Here is a 20,063-nt window from a genome sequence, read left to right on the forward strand (position 1 = left end):
GAAGCTACAACAAAGCAAGGATTCTAATCGCACAATATAATATGAGTCCGTCCTACTAAAATTAGAATTAGTAGGCTATCCGGCACACTAATATTTAACGTACGTAATTTCAGCTATACCAAATAACCCCGCTTCGACCCCTGCCGAATTCACGTGTTAGCTGAGCCATAGGTTTTAGCTAAACAACCATCGAAGGGTTTTTGGCAAACGCATCTGTTCCTACTCTTGAATTCAGTTTGCGAGAAAAACAACAAACAATCATGTCTCAGCTGTGCAATATCACCAAGCAGACAGTTTAGCTCTAGGTATTGTCATGAGCGCAAACCTGTTGAAATAAATCGATAGACAAAACAAGCCTTCTGTTGGCCATCTCTCCAAACGCGTGCCATGGCCTGCTGATCACTTGCGGGGTTCCAATCCGGGTCGAACATTACCAGCCGATTAGCACCAACTATGTTCAGCCCGCATCCACCAGCCTTGCTGCTAAGAAGGAACACCTAAATGATTGCGAAGAAAATTGATTTTGTAGCATTACTTCCGTCTTTAATATCTGTTTTTTCTCTTATGCCTTCATATATTGACAACTGAGAGCGTTGCAGCATCATAACGGAAATATCGAAATACCCCAGAACGCAATTAAGATTGAGTAAAACGAGTGTCGCGAAAATTGCTTGCCAATATGTATCTTTGTTTTGTGAGGTAACTATTAACTGACCATATCTGGAGATTGCGGGTCGTTGAACTGGCTTACAAGGAGATCGCGTTTCTTTGACGACATTGACCCATCCAACCTGACGTACCCGTAGCCTCGCAGACGACATAACTGTTCGAATAACTCCATTGTCTGCGTATAATTGGACACGATAACTACCTGAGATAGAGCAAGACATATTTAGAAACATTATTTTCAACCTCGACAGAAGCTCGTTTTATGGTATACGCGGACAAAATCACGGAGGACAAGTTCAACGTTTCGATTTTACAGGTAACATTTGACTTCAATAGCAATGGTCAAAGAGACATTGTTCTATTTAGTGATTCGACCCACAAGTTGTCCAGCGGTGTACTGTTAATGTCCTGCAATTTTACATGCACTATAATAAGTATGTAAACACTAAAACATGTCCTTTTCAAGCTCAACCTCACTTAATTCGGCCATATCTTATAATCACAACCAGCAGACCTTGTCATTTGAAGTTGCCTTAATCGCAGCAAGCAGACCATCGAGTATAAGAAACTTGCCCGATTCGGCGGGATCGATCTTCGGGCCTTTCATACTTTCCCTCGCACCAGGTCCTCGCACTTTATCAGCCTTTTCTGTTTTCCTGCTCGTCGATACATGATTGTCCACAAGACTAGGATGATTGCATATCTTCTTTAGCCATGTTATAGCAGCTAATGCTGTACAGCTTTTGTCGTCATAGGTGCGGGTGAATCGCAAATAAGCCTCCTTCTGAATGTCTGTAAGGCGACAGCAAACAATTAGCTCGTGCTTGACTGGCAGATACTGTGCCAAAAGGGCGTTCGTGCGCCGGATCAAACAGCGATTCACAATGGCTACCAACTCAGTGAGTTTAGCAGTACCCCTTTCACGTTCCGCCTCCGTCGAGTACGCGTCCCTCGATCGCAGGATGGGATTTTCGAACTTCTTGCGAAATTCGGCTGCGGTGCCCAGGATTCCATTGTTAACAAAATGAACAAGTGAGAAGTACTCAAGTAAGTCATTCTGAATCGGAGTTCCGGATAGAAGCAGTCGACGAGATGTTTTCAACTCACTAAGCGCCCGATAAGTTTGGTTATCAGCATTTTTAAGCCGGTGACCCTCATCACACACGACTAATCCCACATCTTTCGAATTCTTCAGCGGTTCTATGTGGACTCGTAGAGTTTCGTAGCTTAATATAAGAATAGAAACGCAACGATTGTTTAGAAACGATTCGATTTCAGCATCGATCGCAGCACCGGAGCCGCCTTCCAATGCAATGTACCGTGCCCTTTCGCCAAGCCATTTCTTTAATTCGTTGCCCCAGTTTTTCACAAGGCTTGATGGTGTCACTATAAGAGCTTTCTTTACAGTTGACTGTCCATAGACTGGACCCTGCCGAACTAAGGTCCAGAGGACGGTAATCGTCTGTAAGGTCTTCCCAAGACCCATCTCGTCCGCCATTATACAGCCATAGCTCTCGGGAATGTGAACACCGGTAAGACAGTCATACATAAATTTTACACCTTCTCTTTGATGCGGTCGTAGAACTCTGGAAAGCGCCGGATCAACAACAACATGCACCATTTCTTTTGATTGGCCTGGCTCGGGTGACCACAAAACAAGAGAACCTTCTTCAAATGGGTCATGCATAGGACGAGGTCCTAAGGGTCGCCGACAACCTAAGGTTTTGGTAGTTGCGGACGGCGTGTAGTTTGCCAATGGAACACGAAATGGCTTGGCAAGAAGTTCACGGATAAATTGCTCATGGGCCGACTTCTCCATGGCTTTCCCCATCGTCCCTGAAGTGTTTACTGCCGTGGAGAAGTTCTCGGTGCGCAAAGACGTATTGTTCCCTATGGATGCTGGCGTTGATACGCGACGTCTCTTCGCATCTGGCGTTGTCGCCAACTGACGCTGACTCGGTGCCAGGGACCGCCGCATTATGCCAGATCCAAATAAAATGTCGCCTCACAGCCTGAAAATATTCACATCGCAAAACAACAGGTGAAGATACAGAAAATACTAGCATATGCAAGTTTTTATAAGATGCCAATATGGACGGAAAAATTCTGTTTCCATAGCAATACTAAATTCATAAAAAAAAACTGCCACATTAAATACATAGCTATGTCAAACTAACTAAAAAAAAAGTAAAGTGAAGGCTGCTAACATAAAAAATTAATACGCCGATGTACAAAACGGATCCCTAATGGGGATTATATATATATTTATATATGAAAAAAATTACCATATATAAAGTTGAGTATGCATGATAAACTACTTGTAAGCATTTTAATATAAATATACTGCTTCCATTCATTCAAATTTTGCTGATAATTTAGATACAGTTTTTATATCATACTATTTCGGCCTAAATTTTTATTCTCTGTCAATGGACATTATTTAGCTGTTGCTAAACATTACGAGTAACGTAACTTCAATGTAATGCTTAAAAGATGTATACTTGTCCCATTTAAAGAAATTAATCATTATAAGATTCCATTCCGTAATAGCTATATTTGTATACAGTGGTTCAGTTTACTAACCTATTCATGAGGTCCATTTCACGAGTTATTGTCGAAAACATTAAACATCGTTGAATACAGATCACAGTCTTCGTACATACTAAAACAAAGAAAAAAATTGTGTCATTATTGCGTACCCTAAAATGGATACACATCTTTAATACTTTTATTACCAGGTAGCTATAACCTAAGCATTTAATCACAAGCTCGCACTTGGGTAAACAGCTGATTCAGCCTATTGAAAAACAAACTATTTTCCACTAATAAAATTTTGCGATTAAAGCCAGCTGGTGATCTTCGCGCCAGTGATGCTTGGAATAATGATGTACACATGAGCCAGTGTACGGTTGTGATCTTGCTGGGAAAGCTTTAAGCGCTGCGGGCGATTGGCTCTACGATTGTTTTCCTTTAGACGCTTCTTGTGCTCATAATGGCCACCGTAGCCAACCGCTCGAATGAGGTGTACTTACATTAAATAATGCCCTTCTATTCGACATTTTTCTGTCATGTACATACACTTCAAGAATTCAATCATATAATGCAGCGCAAAGATAAGAAATCACTAATATTATGAGTCATCTGTGATTCAAGAACAACCCACTGATATACGTTATCTGCATCCGCATATCACGTAAGCAGAACAAAAACAAGTCAAGTCCGAGAATAAACGTCAAGAATGATAAATCATCTATCTATTGTTCGACTAAGATCAAAAAGCTATATTCAATCGTAAAGAACATACTGGCGAGATAGAACAGTCACGTCTACACCGAGCTTTTTTTTTACTTAGAGCACCTTTAACAAGTCAACCAAAACTAGTGCTATTACTAATGGACCTGCTAACTTTACTACAAACGTATGTGCGTTAGAACTCTATTTCTGGATCCTATTCGGTTATAGATGCGTACGAAACACTGGATGAAATTTAAAACAGCACAAACAAGCCAGCAACATTTGATGCTGCTGGATCTCGCACGCTATTTTCGGTGCCATTTTTTTTACCAACATTTGCTATTTTCAATGACTGAGATAGCTGTCAATTGATTAGCAATTTCCGGTGTTAACAAAATTTGTTTGCATGCATTGGGCGCACATACATCTCAAAACAATTTCGTAATTGCAAGGATGAACTTCGAATAAGGGTGTTATTTGTGAACATTCACGTTCAGATAAAATTGCGTGTCTCTGGTGGAGATGCAAGGGAGAATGGCATAGTACTTTTAAAAGGTTCTTTTGTAGCAAAATGCACTTGTCGATTGATTAAATAATGCGTTTTGATTGGGCGTGTTCCAGCAAACTTTCTGGTCATAGGGACTAATTGTAGATTTTGAACGATCTAGGTTACAACCACTATTATTGTGTGAATAGATATTTTCTTGAAATAAAAATCTTTGGAAGAAAGTTTTGCATCAATGCCTACGTTCAAGCTAACTCAGAGTATCAGCTTTGCTTCTGTTTCGGCCAACACCGGGACGACAATACATGATTCCTAAAAGAAACTGCTTATGCTGTGTACTACATTTACTAAAAATGTCTGTATTTTTTTTCTTTTTAAAAACCTTAGAACGAAGCTGCCCCATTTTTACTCTATTAGAGAAACTGAGTGGTGATTTTAACCAGGGTCATTAGACCCCCAACAAATAGTTCGTTCAAAAAATTGTTAATACTGATTAACAACAAGATATGTCAAACTCAGGCTTTCGTAGATTTTATTATTATAAGAACAAGTACAAAAATCCGTGTGATTTGACTTTTTTGGTACGCTTTTCATGTTTTTGCATTGTTATCTTTATTGAGAAGACCTGTATATTTGAATGGGCGCGCCATAACCAATTACGCTAAAGGTATATATATTCGTACATGATTCTTTCGAGCTTTCGACATTTGCAGCATTGACTAAGTTTCAAAATTTATCAAGGACTATGCTCTGTTTTTCGTGCGCTTTGATTCGCCTCCCCGCAGTGACTTCTGGCCAAAAAGGCCTACTGTACTCTTCACTAACAAAGTGATCTGTTTTTGCTTGCTACTATGCTGTTTCTGCATAAACTGCAGAAACGAACGATTAACACAACATTTCTTAAAGGCTGATGTCGGACGCAGTCGAGTAAAACGTATATTTATATACGGCATTTTTTGAAAACATTGACTCCTTGAAATGCGATGTGACATTTTGGCTGCACGTTGTCTGTCTCTCTCCCATGTGTATACATACGTTCCTGATAAAAAAAAAAACTTCGAAGCTGTAGAATGACTCAGCCTAAGACTGCTCATGTATATTTTGGAAAGCTAACTCTCGATTTCTTCGAAAGCTTGTTTATGCATCTTTTCATTTTTATCTAAGTTTATTAAAATAATACTAATGCAGTAAACCACTTCTAACTTCGCACTTCGTCTGTATCGACTACCACCTGGAAAGCATCGATTAGAAAGGAGCGCGTTTAGGCCCTCAGGGTCAATTTGTGGTCGAATATAAGCGCAATCACAAATACATTTATAATTTATTCACCGATAGCCAAATAAAAAAATGCATTAAACAAAGTAGAAAAGCAAAAGTATTTTATTATAGCGCATTGAACAAACGTTATATCTATCATGTGTAAATAGATCGGTAATTTTATCATGATCAATGAACCGTTAATAAAATCATTAACTTAAAATTCATTCGTTCGCACAAACACGCAAAATTTCACCTAAAGTCATTAAGCGGTATTAACGTCGCTATAAAAATATCTAAACGAAAAGTTCTTACTCGGTGGTATACTGACGAAAAATAACGCTAAATGTTTCAGACCAACTATCTCTTGGTCTTATCAGCGGCGTACGTTCTTCTTCCTTCAAACACGACACAAACTAAAACAACTACTTACATTATGAAACATTACATAACAAGTATAACATTTATCAAATGTAATGTTTTATGCCAGTAAGTGCGAAATGGTAAGCGCCTGTCAGACTGGCTACGTCACATCAATTAGCTAGTGCTCTGAAGGGCCGCGTGATTAAAGCTACCGGGATTTGTAGAGAATAAAAGCTAATAATCTGCTATACATTCGCCATACGATTTTTTAAGGAACACTGACTGCTGTAAGGCGCTTGCCTCTAACTCAGTTAGATAACATATCCAGCCACAGCACATATCGTATGATAACTTGGAAATAACAAGTATTAGTTTGATGCCTATGTACAGACCTCTGCCTAAACAATGGCATGTAGCATGATACTTCGTAAATAGCAATAATGACATGGGTGTCTTGTCAGGACTCTTGGCATCTATTTCGACCAGTATATTTGGTAATATAGCTAGTAGCTCGCAGAAATACGGGGATGGTTCGATAATGTTGAAGCGTATCTCGACGTCAATCAATTCAGTATCGGTAATATTAACAGAGATTTACATACGGCCTCATACTAAAAGAAGGCTTCTGGGGATATATTGAAGTCGTTTAGAGGTAGATAATCATGACGTCGTTTTCTGCATGTAGGCCACAACACCTTTCGTGGGAACATGTTGAACCTTCGCCCGTGCATTTAATCCTCAAATCGTCTACCCTCAACCCGGAAACATGCAATCTACTTAAGCCGGAATAAAAGTAATATCATTTTCGGTATATGTTTGATGTGCGTATTTATGTTAGAATGACATTTGACGAATATTTTTTATTGACACTCAAACGGAGTTTGAAACCTTTGCAGCTTAGCAACAATGCCAGGTAGTTTGTCCATCCAATCTTCCGATATCTGAAAACGGATCCAAAGCTTGAAAAAATTAACATTGTAGAAAAATAAAATTAAAGACGAACATGACTCCGCAATGACGAAACCTTCCAAAAGCGAATCAACAAGATGAAAACTATTACCCTCTACAGCTATTGAGCCTATAGAGAACATATCCCTAATATTATAAGACACCCAGTACAGGGTATAATTTTCGATTCGGCAGTTAATATCTTCGTGCTACTGCGTTCGAGATAATATCACGACGAAATGAAAATTTAAGGGTTTATAGGAAACAAACCTTGAGAGCGCAAGAGTGTGTACCATCCATTCGGCTGGATGCACACTTCACAGAGAAGCACAGCTCCGCGACTGATTTTCCTTCTTGCTCTTTCAGCAGTAACTTTGACTCGTAATCGTCAACACTGCTCTCTTCACCGAGGTGGAAATGCCGTCTCCTTTTTGCTTCAACGAGATCATTGTGATTCAGTGCTGGAGCCGGGCTATCCGCGGGTACAAGTACGCCCCATCGGATAAATAATTTGACTGCATTCTGTATAATGTCCTTTGAGCACCCTTCAGGATACTCAACAAGGCCTTTTTGGCACTGAAAAAAAAGTTTAATCATATAACGAGTTAATCAAGGTACTTTACTTTTGATGGGAACTGATTGTTGAAGAACACGGTTGATATCTTGTAGATCGCCTATATAATATTTGCAATAATGAATGTGCACTAATATATATATATATATATTTGTTTTTTCTCAAGGGATCTAACAGGCCACGTATGCTTACGTTTGAAAGAGCATTTCGCAGGCACTCATTCACTAGGCAGCGATCACAGAGACGGAAGGAATTCGACCGCGACCCGTGCAGTAGCAGAGCCACAATGGCATAGCCTACATCACAAATGAACAAGCAAGCATACGCCGTTAGTCACGCGTGATAAAATGAACAATTTTAGGAATTAACATTGAACGGAGTTTGACTTTAGGATATGCTTTGCTTAACTTCGAAACGGCCTTGATGATAAAGAAATTCCATATCTATTCTCGATCAGAGTGTGCGTCGTTGTTAGGACACACAATACCATACAACCAACCTTCGATTAGGTGGACGATGCCAGATCTGAGATCCGCTAAACGCTGAAGGGATTCAAGATCGCACCGTATACTAGGCAATCTGTTTTCATCCCCAGCAAGTAGCAGACCTTCTTTGACCAGAACCTTTTTAGCATTTTCCATCGTCTTCAAAGTTTCTCGGGGTTCCTGCAAGTACACAAACTCCATTTCAAGAATATCACACAGTTCTGCCACAACCCGTTCGACTGATGACCAAGTGACGAAGCATATCTGGCTGCCTGTAATAGAGAAGCATATTGGTAAATTATCACAGAGTTCATAATGGCGAGATTTCTTTTAATTGTACTTTATTTACACAAACTTATTTTTCGAGACGGTTTCACTTCATCCTTAGTATTATTTTAATGTAAACAAGTTGACGTTTCTTGTTAACGTAAGCTGTTTATTCTTGGAAAGGCAGAATACTTCTTTCCGTAAATCCAGAGTAAGTCAACGGTTGTTTGGTTTAATAATCATTCGTGTACATTTATCGTATAAAAGTGCAATTATAGAACGAAGCCAATGGCTGATTACATGGAACGCACTAAACGCAATGCCCAGACTAGTTCTTGCCCTCTTCACTGAATCACTCACCGTCGATTTCATCTTCCTCAACATACGCTTTCACAGTTATCTCGGAGGCACAACTTCCGCGCCGCACGCTGTACGTAGGACTAGCCTGATGCTGCTCGGCCTTGACAGCCAATAAGGCCGCGGCGAGTATTGCTTCACCGATCAACGCTTCGGCAACAGGATTTGCTATGTATTGTAAATCAAAGGCTGCGTTAATGGAATCCGTGTGTGCACCGACAAACGACTCGGTCGGTGATCCTTTGCAAAGGAAATCGGCTTCAGAATACGGTGATGTTTTCTTATTGCCCGCATTAGCATTGACGGTTGCTGGTGTACGGATTGTCACCAAATCGGGGAACAGCCATTCCGTGTACCTAAGAAAAAGAAATCATTATAATACTATCTTCTTTTTCTTGTCAGTATATTATTGTATACGTCTATTCAACAGGAACATAATTTATTGTGTCTAGCTAAAAAATTACAATGATAATAATAATAGTAACGCACCTGATAATATGGCTGAGATTAGTCGTGCTGAGATCAGTAAAGGTTAGAGAACGGAGTTTTGGCGAAGAGCGCAGTAGGGTACACAAATCGTGCAAAGCTGACACCAGCTCGAATTCTTGGCAGCCCTGAAAATCGAGTTTCAGTGATACTGTGATAACCCATCATGAGGGTTTTCTTCTTTGCTAATTCTAGCTATTAGCAGAAAATCGGACAAGAAAGTGCACACATTCGCAATATCACTGGGCTCATAGCAATTATGGGCATATTGCCACAAGATGAGAATTTTTTAATGTAATACCAGTTCTGTTTGTTAAACTTAGGGACACGTTGCAGTCTAGGTTCGAATCCGGGTGTAGACACACCTTGTTTTATGCTGGGAGCCAGCTGGACGTAAAAAAAGAGAAAAGCAAGCCGTAGATTGACTAAAATGAACTCGTAAATTTCGAGGGGTACATCTTTTGTACGGTCTAAATAGGGACAGTCTCTTTCACATCATGTGCTATATAAACTAACTCTTCACCCAAATGTGGTCATTATCAGTTCAAAACACCGCGTTAGACATAATTCAGGTAATGCTTAGTAATGCAATGGCCCATAGACAAAATGGTGGTACTTTTGGTACACTCAAGTGTAAACTATGTTGAAGCTTACCATTCGAAACCTTGTCATCATAAGAAAAGCAACTAGACTTGGTCCAGACAAGGCCCGCGCAGATGTTGACGCACAGAGCACTTGTGTAGCCAAACAGTGCGTTAGTTTATTTATCTTATGTTGACTTTCAGAGGCGGAATTGACAAGTGACGCACTGGATTGAGTTCGATGCGGTGTTTCGTCCACTGAGTTACTGTCCACATGGCTCCCGCTAAAATCAAACTCCTGCAAATAACTTTAGTCAGTAAGCTTTACAATGAATGCTTTTAAATAGACGAAAAGTATAACTAGATTTAGCTACAACTGACTAAGGCTGTTCGCTATAAGTAACGTTTATATACGAACTGGAATACATACTTTATGCAGGTCAAAGCGTTCTACATTCTCTTCAAGGAACCCTTTGAGCGTGAAGGGCTTGCCTAGCTCCAAACGTACGGAGCCAAACTGTGAGCACATCACCCCCCAAATGGAGCGAATAGCTCCGCTAAATGTTTCTTTCGTTTTTGGAATACCGCGCTGTTCTTCGGCAAAACTTCCTGAAAACCATCAAAAAGTGTGCGTCACTTACTTCTGTTTACAGTATATAAAATTATTGAACGAGATCAAGTAACAGTGCCACGTGATGCACTACTGAGTGGTTTTTCTATATCTATCATATAACACCGATAGTAAAATAACGTACTGTTGAAGTGAACACTGACCATCAAACGGCTTATCGTACGTGACTCCACCGGGCACAATAATCACATCAGTGACCGCTCTCGATTGGTAAGCGTGCAAAAGTACAGAGAGAAGTCCACCCTTTGCTGGAAGCGTACGACCATTGCGAGAGCGTCCTCCCTCCATGTAAAATTCCATACTGTGGCCCATAGTCAACAGTTCGCACATGTACTGAATATGGAAAATAATTTCTATATGAATATCTCGACATAGGTAGACTGGCAGGACATCGAAAGCTATTACGTGCTAAGCTATTTAATCCAAGGCAATTTCTGCTAAGACCCAGTGAACAGCCTGTGTTTTGTTGTATAACGAATACTTCTATTCGTTATGGTTCGTTGTATTTGTTAAATATATATTTTTGGTCTCCTCTCTAGGAAGGGAAACATATTGAAAAAATCGGTCAAAGTGTATATTGTTTTAGCAAGTTTCAAGCACGTGATTTCGATTTCAATCATCCCTTTTTTTTGGCTTTTTTTCTTTCACTTCATTTACATCACATTTATATCACAATGTTTTTGGCATCTGTCCAACTATGAATTTTAATACGCTTTTACGAAAAACCACGTGTAGAGTTTTACGTTTTTACCCATGAACACAACGCCTAAAGCACTGGGGAAAATTATATAAACATTATTATATGGTACGTTGGCAACGACCATAATAACTGCTGCCTTTTACTTTTTCAAATTCATTTTGATTTTATTTTTAAAGTCGCAAAGCAGGCTTAAAGACTTATTTACCTCTTGTAGGACTCCTCTGTAGATGTAGTCTTTCTTCAAGGCGCCAGATTGACTTATGGTTCCGCTTTCTTCACCCTGGTCAATCTTGCGACGTATAAAGAAGGCTCCAAGGCCACGCAACAGAAAATTAAACACCGGTAAAGCAATATTGTCGCCTGCCGCCACCTAAAATGAAAACAAGATGAGATATTTAATAGAAATCCAGTCAGATGGAACGTAGTAGAAGTTCTCAATGGAAGTGACCTCCATTTGCCATATCATTAATACCTACTCATTTTTTTGAGTTCGTCAAAAAAACAGCACTACGCAAGTCTAACCTGTGGAAGGCGCATATCGTGTAGCCACAAAATATACGTGAGCAATATATAGTCCAAATGAGACCGGTGCAGCGGAAGGTAGACGACAGGAACGCCGGGGTTCGCTAGCGACAGGGTTCGCAACTCGTCTACTAGGTCTCGACGAACGTAAATCCCTAAACGAGCCACAACAGTCAATAAATTCCCACGCCAATTCACAGCACGGCATTTTATTTGTAATAATATATTGTAATTTGCAAAACGATAACATAGGCCTAAGGCTGTACAGGGCGAAGGTTCCGAAAACACCGTTTTTGCTTGAACATAAGCTTGCTCTTTTATAGATTATGCTCTGTTTGGAACGTAACAGCACTAATTAAGCCTAATTACCTAGCAGTATCTATTACTACTAGTACTATTATAAATTATGCTAAGTAAGAGTCGACTCGACTCCAAGTAGCTATCAAACACAAACTAACCATCAGAGTAATTATCAAAATCATCATATCGGTAATAGAACTACGCACAGATGGAAACAAAGCCAAATGCAAAACTCATATACCTGAGAGGCAAGACTGGAAGATCCGGTCGACAACAATGGACGCGATTCGAAGAATAATCACAGAGGTTCTAGCTGCGATCATATCGAGTATCTGGCACGCTCGACGGACGTGCAAGTGTCGAGCGTCCTTCGACACGACCTCTGTAAGGTTGCCAATCAAAGCATCTGGATCTCGTCGTTCGGCTGCTTCCTAAACGAGCGGAATAAAAGTAGCGAACTTTAGAAAACAGAAGAAAAGCTAAATAGGAATTGAGCCTTTCGGTTGCCGTTGGTCAGCTGGAAATTAATAGTCTGTCTGACAGTAGTTTGTTTAAGTGTATTCTGGTAGTGAACAAAATTACGCTGGATGTTTTAGAGTATCTGGCAAGAAAAAATAGGCTACCATATATAGGGATATTTCTACTAACCCGTTCACAGGTTTTGGTAATGGCCAACTGTACCGTGTTCGAATTGATAATCTTATTTGGTGTTACACGAGGGTACTTCCAAGGGAAAGCACGAGCGCTTAGCCACATGATGTGTTTGATCCATTCTCCGAGATAATGAAGAGGCACCAACGGCATAAGGTACCATGAAAGATGCTGTCCTGCGTGAGCGGCATCAGGACGCACAAGAAGGTCAACAAGATCTTCCGTCTCGGCGTTAGCAACTGCAGGCCGATAGCTGTCATATGATGAAATTTTCTATATGATTCGTTACGACGCAAATTTGTGAGAACAAAAGAACGCAGCGTTACTTTAAAGTAACAGCAGTCGGCTGTCAGCTCTTTTTAAAAATGGCATATGGATGCGTTTCAACTAATGTAAATGTGTAAAATCTACCAAATTAAAAGAAAGTTCCGCTTGTTTCGCAATTAGAATGCTGGCTGCATAGCATGTTGACTCGAATTCACAACAACTGCTCCTATTTATCCCAAGGTTTACCAATGTTTGATGCACGCTTCATTTTGACGCGCGAAAACATAGTTCGTATACTCAAGCTCAACGGGAAACGAATTATTCAATATAGACAATAGTAGCTAGGAAATGTCCTTGAACGTCAATGTGCTCGAATAAACAAAAAAAAAAGAAACGTTAACTAAGTTATTTTTACTTCTCCATTTAATCTCACCTTCAAGCCACACTGGCGTTCCTCTGTTGCCGAAAGGGCTTCTGGACTCCTTGAAAGCGTTGTTAATTTACGCAATATTGGTATATTCAAGTTTTCTACATCATGTATCTGCGGTACCTGAAGTTAGATTGAATGTTTCTTATTTGGCTAATACATACGTTGATGTATATGTAAAATTGGTGAGCAACAGATACAATTACACATTTACCAAATGAATTAACAAATTTACAATAATGGTACTATAGTCCGTGTTGAGAAGACCGAGCCATAGCTTTTTTGCTCTTCTAAATCGGATTTATAGTTTCAGTCAACAGGGTTTAATGTATGGTTAGGTGTTGTCGCTCAAGTATACACACATTAAGGCGGTGCATCATATGTTACAATGATTTGTCTCGATTACAATGATCTAGAACAAATTATCTAGGTCAAAACTAATAATTACCAGTCCAATTTTGACATCAGATATACGAACGGTTTTGACAGCTTGTACGAAATCCGAAGTGGGCGTTCGATTGACTGGGCTATTTCCTGCAATGAAGAATTCCCCTGGAGGCGAAATCTGCAAACGCCGAACCAATGTTTGAGCTGTTCCACCCTGCATAGGTACTCCCCCTAAAATGAAGAAAAACACCGTGCAGAAATACGACGAACTATTACCGTCCAACTCTCTTAGTAGCCTTTTGTTTACATTTATCAAAACGAATCAAAAAAGGTCTAGTAACATTTACAAAGAAAAGCTTCAACGATTTTCTTCTATCTTTGCAAAAATAACCTATAGTGATTTCTCTGATTGCAGTTATAGTATATAGCTCAGCGCCATGTCGCATATCGCTGTCTGATCCTTACTTTAATTGTGTAAAGATGAACTGATGAAAATGAATATTTCGATAACGGACGAAAATTGCAAGCGTATGGGAAAACGCCATAGCACAACACATAACGATCGATGTAAGAGTATTGTTTGTTCCTATCTAATCGGTACTCGCGTTATGCGTTCAACGGGTCTGGTTATCCCACAACAGCAAACATTCGCCAACACGGCTCTGACAAAGTTCTAACTAGCAAGAAAAAAAATCACAGAACATTTGGGCTAACGCAGCGGTCAGTTAAGGACATGGGCGTGTCATGGAAAAGCTTATAAATAGCACATCGTCGGCAGGGAAGTTTTCCTTCACTTGCAGCGTATCTTGTACGCCGTGGATCTATTTGTGGTTGTCGCAGAAAATGTGAACATCCTTTGAACTTAGTGTTTTCACATGACGGCACAGTTTGACAAGCACAGTGACCCATGTACGAGTTCGTGTCGAGTGTTGAATTTGAGAAAGCATTTCTAGAGAAGCTCTAACGAGATTAGAAGCATAATTTGATTTGTTTTTAAGCGAGCAAGCAGGCTTAGGCGATTTTGTTATCGACAAACACTATTTCAGTATAGTGTTATTTAATATGTGTATGTTAATATGTCTGAAGAAAACTTCTTTACTTATTACTGACAGTGACAAACCAATAACTGTTTAGATGAGTGACTTGAATCTACTTTTGTGTGTGTCTGTGTATATCAATGCGTATATCTTGTACAGATCATGGACTGTTACATGCTACAACATGTTGCCGATCCATGTGTGATCGTTCAAGGTGACAGGGCAATCACGCCAGCTGAATTAGCTGAATTTTAAACAGGAACAACTGTACTTCCATTAACGTCCGGATACAAGAAATGATCGAGCACACCAATGGCCGCTCAGAAAGAATCACAATGGCAGTATTTGCGCGGATACCCTTCCATTCAACGCTTTGAAGACGTTTCAATGGATGGAGGACACGCAGTTTGGCTAAGAACTATTTCTAAAGTGTATCAGTATACATTTTATCGAGATCCGCTGAGAGATTTCGGAAGATATTGAAATCAGACAGAATACTTTGATCGGCGGGGCAAAAATCGGACAAAGCAGTGAAATGATAGATAAGTGTGATGATATTTCAGAATGGGCTGACCAAGAAACGGCAACACCATGCAGAAAAAGAATAGAAGAGGAAAATTGCCGCCGCCCGCTAGAAATACCTGCTAGTGTTTACAGGTGTATTTCCTGCTAATCCATGGCCCACTGGGACGGCATAGATGCTCCGTTTGGGTGTCGAATAAATATTTCTTTTCAATATTAAAGAAGATCGCTACAGACCTTCGCCGGTAGGCTATAGTAAGATTGGCTGATGAAAAATAGATTAAGTCTAAGGTGTGGGTTCCTTAGTTCCATTATGGCTCGAGTTCTGAATAAATGCAAAAAGTATCATGCATAACCTGATAATATTGTGTTCAAGATAACAACACATCAGAATGCAGCACTATTGCAATATTTCAACGTAATCGAGAATTTTATTCGACCCGAGTCTACAAGCTACTTTAGGTCCAATTAAAAAGTGTTGCATGTGCTCTGTTGCACATAAGGTAAGGCTGATGCTAATAAGAATAGATCTCCAAATCCGTTACAGACCGGTCATGTTGGACGAATTTCGGGTTAGCGGACAGATTGCTTTGATACCTAAAACCTAGTGTTTTAAAGCCAAAAGGTGAACGCAGATTTCTATTGGTAATAATCATATTGTCTCAGATCGCTACTCAACGTTCTGTAAATAGGCCTATTCATAGATGTTAGCTGCTAATCGCTGGTAAAGTAAAAGGAAACCCAGTTCTTGAAAAAAATTAATTACTACTTAGAGCTCCATACATTGATGAGTAATTTGTTTATTTACTTGATATTTTTGGTTAGCAGCGCGTTTATGTTGCCCAAGTTCGAAGTAAGTATTAGCCATGGAGTAGTGAAGTTGCAAGCACACGGATAGATTTTTTAACTTAGTTGATTCTTATTTTTATGGGCCAGAATAGCATACAGGTTCACGAATGCGCAGTAATATCCTGATGCACCTGACGTTCTGCTTAACGTATCTAATCCGACTAAGTGTATTTGCTTAATTATTTACTCTTTTCATTAAGCATGTTTCCTCCGCTAAATACGGTTTTCCGAGGTCTTTGGTATCTCCACTTCTTCGAAAGACAGGTACAGTTAGTTCGCCCTTCTTCTAATGCACCTACCGCTAACAGCGTGAAGAATAATACTGTTTTGAAGTCCTGTAGGGACCTGATGAGGAGAAGGGCGGATGATTTAGGGGGCTGACTGAAACCAAACTTTATTTAGTTTATTTCCAAATAGGTCTTAATAATCTGGGTTTCTTACTGAAGGTGCAAGCGTTGCAGTTTCAGTGAAATAACCATACCCGACATAAATCAACTGTAAGGCCTTGTAGTTCAATTAATTCCCTGTATTCACACTTGTTGACGTTTGTATCTGAGACATGAGGCTCTCGCGATAGTGATCTTCATATCATCGTCGAAGATTAGCGGTTCATACGTCAGCTCTCACTAAATTGACCTATGTTTTACACAAAGCCTGATGATTAGACTACACCCACCACTTCTTTGCTGAATGACACTCCTGAACAGGATGTTGAAAATACTCCTTGATCGCTTTCATGGCTAAATCAGTGTTCTTAGGTGAGCCCAAAATAACCGGTCGAACCTGTTACGCGCAGGCACTCATATGAGCAAAAAGGTTAGAACTTTTAGTGAAAAAAAAAAAAAAATGAACGAAATTTACCAAACCAATCAAAAGTATTACTCTTTGGAACGTGCGTTGCCGATGATATGATTTACCTTTATTTAATCAACTATTATAACTAATCGCTTACGCACGAAACGAAGCTTTCAATTAACGAGATTTCTCTCGGCGACGGACCACTCAAATCTTTGTTCAAAGAGCGCCACCTATGCGTTATACCTGAAATCAATTTTCTTCTATGCAGCTACCCTATGGGCATAACGTATTCGAGTCACAAAGGCAACAATTGTTGTTGTTGTTCGTCCACAAATACTGAAGACTACTACGAGAAAGCTGTGACTGTTCGCCGTTAGCAGAGCAACGCATCTTCGTTCGGCTCCATTATCTCTGTAATACTTTCTTGTTCATTACACGTGTGGAGATCTTCCCGAACGCGTCGACAGTAAAGGCTGCCCAGACCACGAATTTGATAAATGGCGCGGGCGAAAACTTGAATGATAATGATGAAAACTTGAACGGAAGCCGAATGCAAGAACGTTAACCATCGACCATATCCTTGTTAGACTTGTTTCACCGGGGCTGCCGTTCTCTCTGCGATAATGACTTCATGATAATGGGCTTCTGCAGTCGCCAAATTGTCGATGCTCGACAAGCTTCGCAATAGCTCGTTAGAAAAAATACTTCTTAACGCGTAGTGCCTTTCCGTTGCGTCTTTTTTTCTACCAGTTTCATTGAATATATAAATATGTAGCCACCGAGAATCACGAGCAAAACTCATAACTTTGTTGAACGTCTAATGGATAGCAAAACGGTAATGTCTGGGGACGGCCTGGAACGCTAGCTGCGAGGATCACCCTTCCGTGAGTGAATGCGCTTAATTAGGTTCTGTTTAATACTTCTCTTAGAGCGACATTTTTAGACGTTAATAAAAGATACATACAAATAATCAAGCCTGTGAATATATGCTGCTGGTATGGATTGGAAGTAACTTTATTTGTTCCTGCTTTACGGATGATTCATTGAAATTCCATTTAATAGACCGGCAGTAAATGAGCAGGTTATATCCAGCTAAGCAGGTATTGAAGGCGGATACTCGCAGCAGTTCGTAATAAATTTTCAAACAATTATGCTACACTAGATTGACGCAGCGCCGCCATACTGACGTTCACCTAACTAGGTATTATTAGACATGTAGTATTACCGATATATTTCACAAGCGAACCACTAAAGTGCCTCGCTCCGGGTGAAGGCAATGGTCGACGTAACCGTTCAATGTCGGCCAAGCGATACAACTCACCATACGTCTTCTATTCGCGACAGACGAGCTTGATTCTAGTTAGAAAGCTAAAAAAATGTCAGTTGTCGTTCATCGGTCAGCTTTGATTCAACGTTAGTCACTATGATTCGTATTTGTTTATTAGCAAAACGATCTGACTAACGAACTTTATTCCATCTAGGGACGCGCATAGGGAGAAATGTATTGGGCAAACACTGGCCATGGAACCCTGGCAGTAAACGATCATCTATCTATCTGACTCAGCCCGCTTGCAATTAGTGCTTAATTTGATCGCTCAACAAAGCCCTACGATAATTACTTTATATGTAACTAAACGGATATCATTGCACCATTCTAACCGTGACTGCTGCATAAAACCCAAAACTTTTGCAAGAAAATTTAGTGCCGGCTGGACGACCTCTAGGCCGAAAAGTGGTTTATCAATTATTCAGCTATAACGACAGGCAGGTCAAAGATTTTTCACAAATGACACGCTACATAACAACTTGCCTAACTAGAATATGCTGTGACAAGCCAGTGACGCGGATTTCTTTCAACGTGCTAGTCTCTTCATATATACCCGTGGCTATCGAATTTAGTATACTGTTTGAAGCGTAACTATTAAATATAATCAATATTGGTATATAGTACTTGTTCTAGGAATATGAAAATTGTGAGGTCTTGGCAGAATCTTACACTCAAATCGGGTTCATTTGAAGTGTCTATATTGCGGTTTTTATTGGTAGGCATTTCGCTTTGCCCGCTATACCCGATAGTCACTTGCGTAAATGACAATACCGTCGAGGCAATAGTTACAAGTTCAACATGATTTTCACGAAGTACCAAAATGATCAGGATGAATCGAAGTGACACCATCGCTAGATAATGGATCAAAACAACAGAAACGCCTGTGTTCTTATTGAAACTTTCGTACATTCTCATAAATCAGAAGCAGGCGAAATTAATTAACACTGAGATAATTGGCATAAGTAATGTTTAGTGCGCATGCTTTTATACATTATGTAAGCTAATGTGTAAGTAAGATGAAATTAAATTCAAGGAAAGCAGTCTTTACGCATTTAGTATTTAGCATGGCAAAAACCATCCTACAAATGAAGATAACGATTATCAGATAGCCTCATTGTGAAGTAGCTTTAAGCATGTGCAAAACAGGCCAAAGTAAAGATCAAATAAATAAGTAATTTTTTGGATAGCCTTACGAAAGTGAGTTGTAGCAGGAATCTAATTTCCTGAGAACTAGTCGTTCAAAGCAAAGACGGCCTTCCACTGTGTTGGATTATTATATCTATTGAAACGAGAAGTTTCGTTTCCAAAGAAACATTGTATGGTATAGTAATATAATTATGAACACTGATGCACACACAGACCAGCATCTCAGTCATTCCCATTAAGTAGATAGAGTAAGAATCGTATGTCGTCATTTCCATTAACTAAACCTATGATAATGTCATACAACGTTTGGAGTATTTGCGAGAAACGAGTTCGAAGCAACAGCGATTGCGGCGGGCTATTTGGACATTTTCTTAGGCAGGCAAATGACACGCGTACATACATATGATGTAGACCATACGTTTGTGCCTTAGGGTGAATCGGCAATCGCTAATGGATATATTCTTCATAGAGGAAATTCGGCTTACTCGATTTCTATGAAAGCAGAACCTCAGACTTTCGTACTTTAGTTCATTTGGTTCCGTCAAATTCAAGACTTTTTTAGCTGAGTCAAATTATCGTCACCATCTATACGAAGAAACGAAAAAAACATTTAGCGGTTCGTCGACTCGATACGGATTTTCAAATCAAGCTGTTCTTTTTAAGAAATACATTTAAACACCAACTCATGAGTTGAGTAATTGCCGTTCTTACTAATAACAGACTGTTCTTAATGTATGACTAAAAAAAAGCATATTTTCGTTGCGCCAGCAGCT

At 39.7% G+C, this 20,063-nt stretch overlaps 2 protein-coding genes across 3 annotated transcripts in view; both read right to left on the bottom strand.

Annotated features, from left to right (window-relative positions):
• Positions 1 to 3,554, bottom strand: part of okr (DNA repair and recombination protein RAD54-like okr) — an 8,054-nt gene extending 4,500 nt beyond the window's left edge. The window contains exons 1-5 of one of the 2 annotated variants that reach the window (XM_022844167.2): positions 3,445 to 3,540; positions 3,253 to 3,331; positions 1,184 to 2,681; positions 716 to 871; positions 326 to 497 (exon numbers count right to left, since the gene is read on the bottom strand). In XM_022844167.2, the coding sequence (XP_022699902.1) occupies positions 326 to 497; positions 716 to 871; positions 1,184 to 2,647 (1,792 nt within the window). In that variant the 5' untranslated portion in view covers positions 2,648 to 2,681; positions 3,253 to 3,331; positions 3,445 to 3,540. Of the gene's footprint in view, positions 1 to 325; positions 498 to 715; positions 872 to 1,183; positions 2,682 to 3,252 lie in introns of both variants that reach the window. The other variant, XM_022844166.2, reaches the window with a different exon arrangement.
• Positions 3,555 to 4,917: 1,363 nt separating this feature from the next.
• LOC111266581 (uncharacterized) overlaps positions 4,918 to 20,063 on the bottom strand; it is a 16,533-nt gene continuing 1,387 nt past the window's right edge. The window contains exons 2-16 of the mRNA XM_022844174.2: positions 13,673 to 13,842; positions 13,231 to 13,347; positions 12,528 to 12,803; positions 12,121 to 12,310; positions 11,580 to 11,734; positions 11,263 to 11,427; positions 10,501 to 10,690; positions 10,157 to 10,335; positions 9,800 to 10,024; positions 9,149 to 9,273; positions 8,663 to 9,015; positions 8,050 to 8,307; positions 7,743 to 7,846; positions 7,247 to 7,552; positions 4,918 to 6,969 (exon numbers count right to left, since the gene is read on the bottom strand). Of these exons, the coding sequence (XP_022699909.1) occupies positions 6,889 to 6,969; positions 7,247 to 7,552; positions 7,743 to 7,846; positions 8,050 to 8,307; positions 8,663 to 9,015; positions 9,149 to 9,273; positions 9,800 to 10,024; positions 10,157 to 10,335; positions 10,501 to 10,690; positions 11,263 to 11,427; positions 11,580 to 11,734; positions 12,121 to 12,310; positions 12,528 to 12,803; positions 13,231 to 13,347; positions 13,673 to 13,842 (2,894 nt within the window). The 3' untranslated portion in view covers positions 4,918 to 6,888. The remainder of the gene's footprint in view (positions 6,970 to 7,246; positions 7,553 to 7,742; positions 7,847 to 8,049; positions 8,308 to 8,662; positions 9,016 to 9,148; positions 9,274 to 9,799; positions 10,025 to 10,156; positions 10,336 to 10,500; positions 10,691 to 11,262; positions 11,428 to 11,579; positions 11,735 to 12,120; positions 12,311 to 12,527; positions 12,804 to 13,230; positions 13,348 to 13,672; positions 13,843 to 20,063) is intronic.

This window comes from Varroa jacobsoni, unplaced genomic scaffold (genome assembly GCF_002532875.2).
Source record: "Varroa jacobsoni isolate VJ856 unplaced genomic scaffold, vjacob_1.0 scaffold_1098, whole genome shotgun sequence".
NCBI classification, from domain to species: domain Eukaryota; kingdom Metazoa; phylum Arthropoda; class Arachnida; order Mesostigmata; family Varroidae; genus Varroa; species Varroa jacobsoni.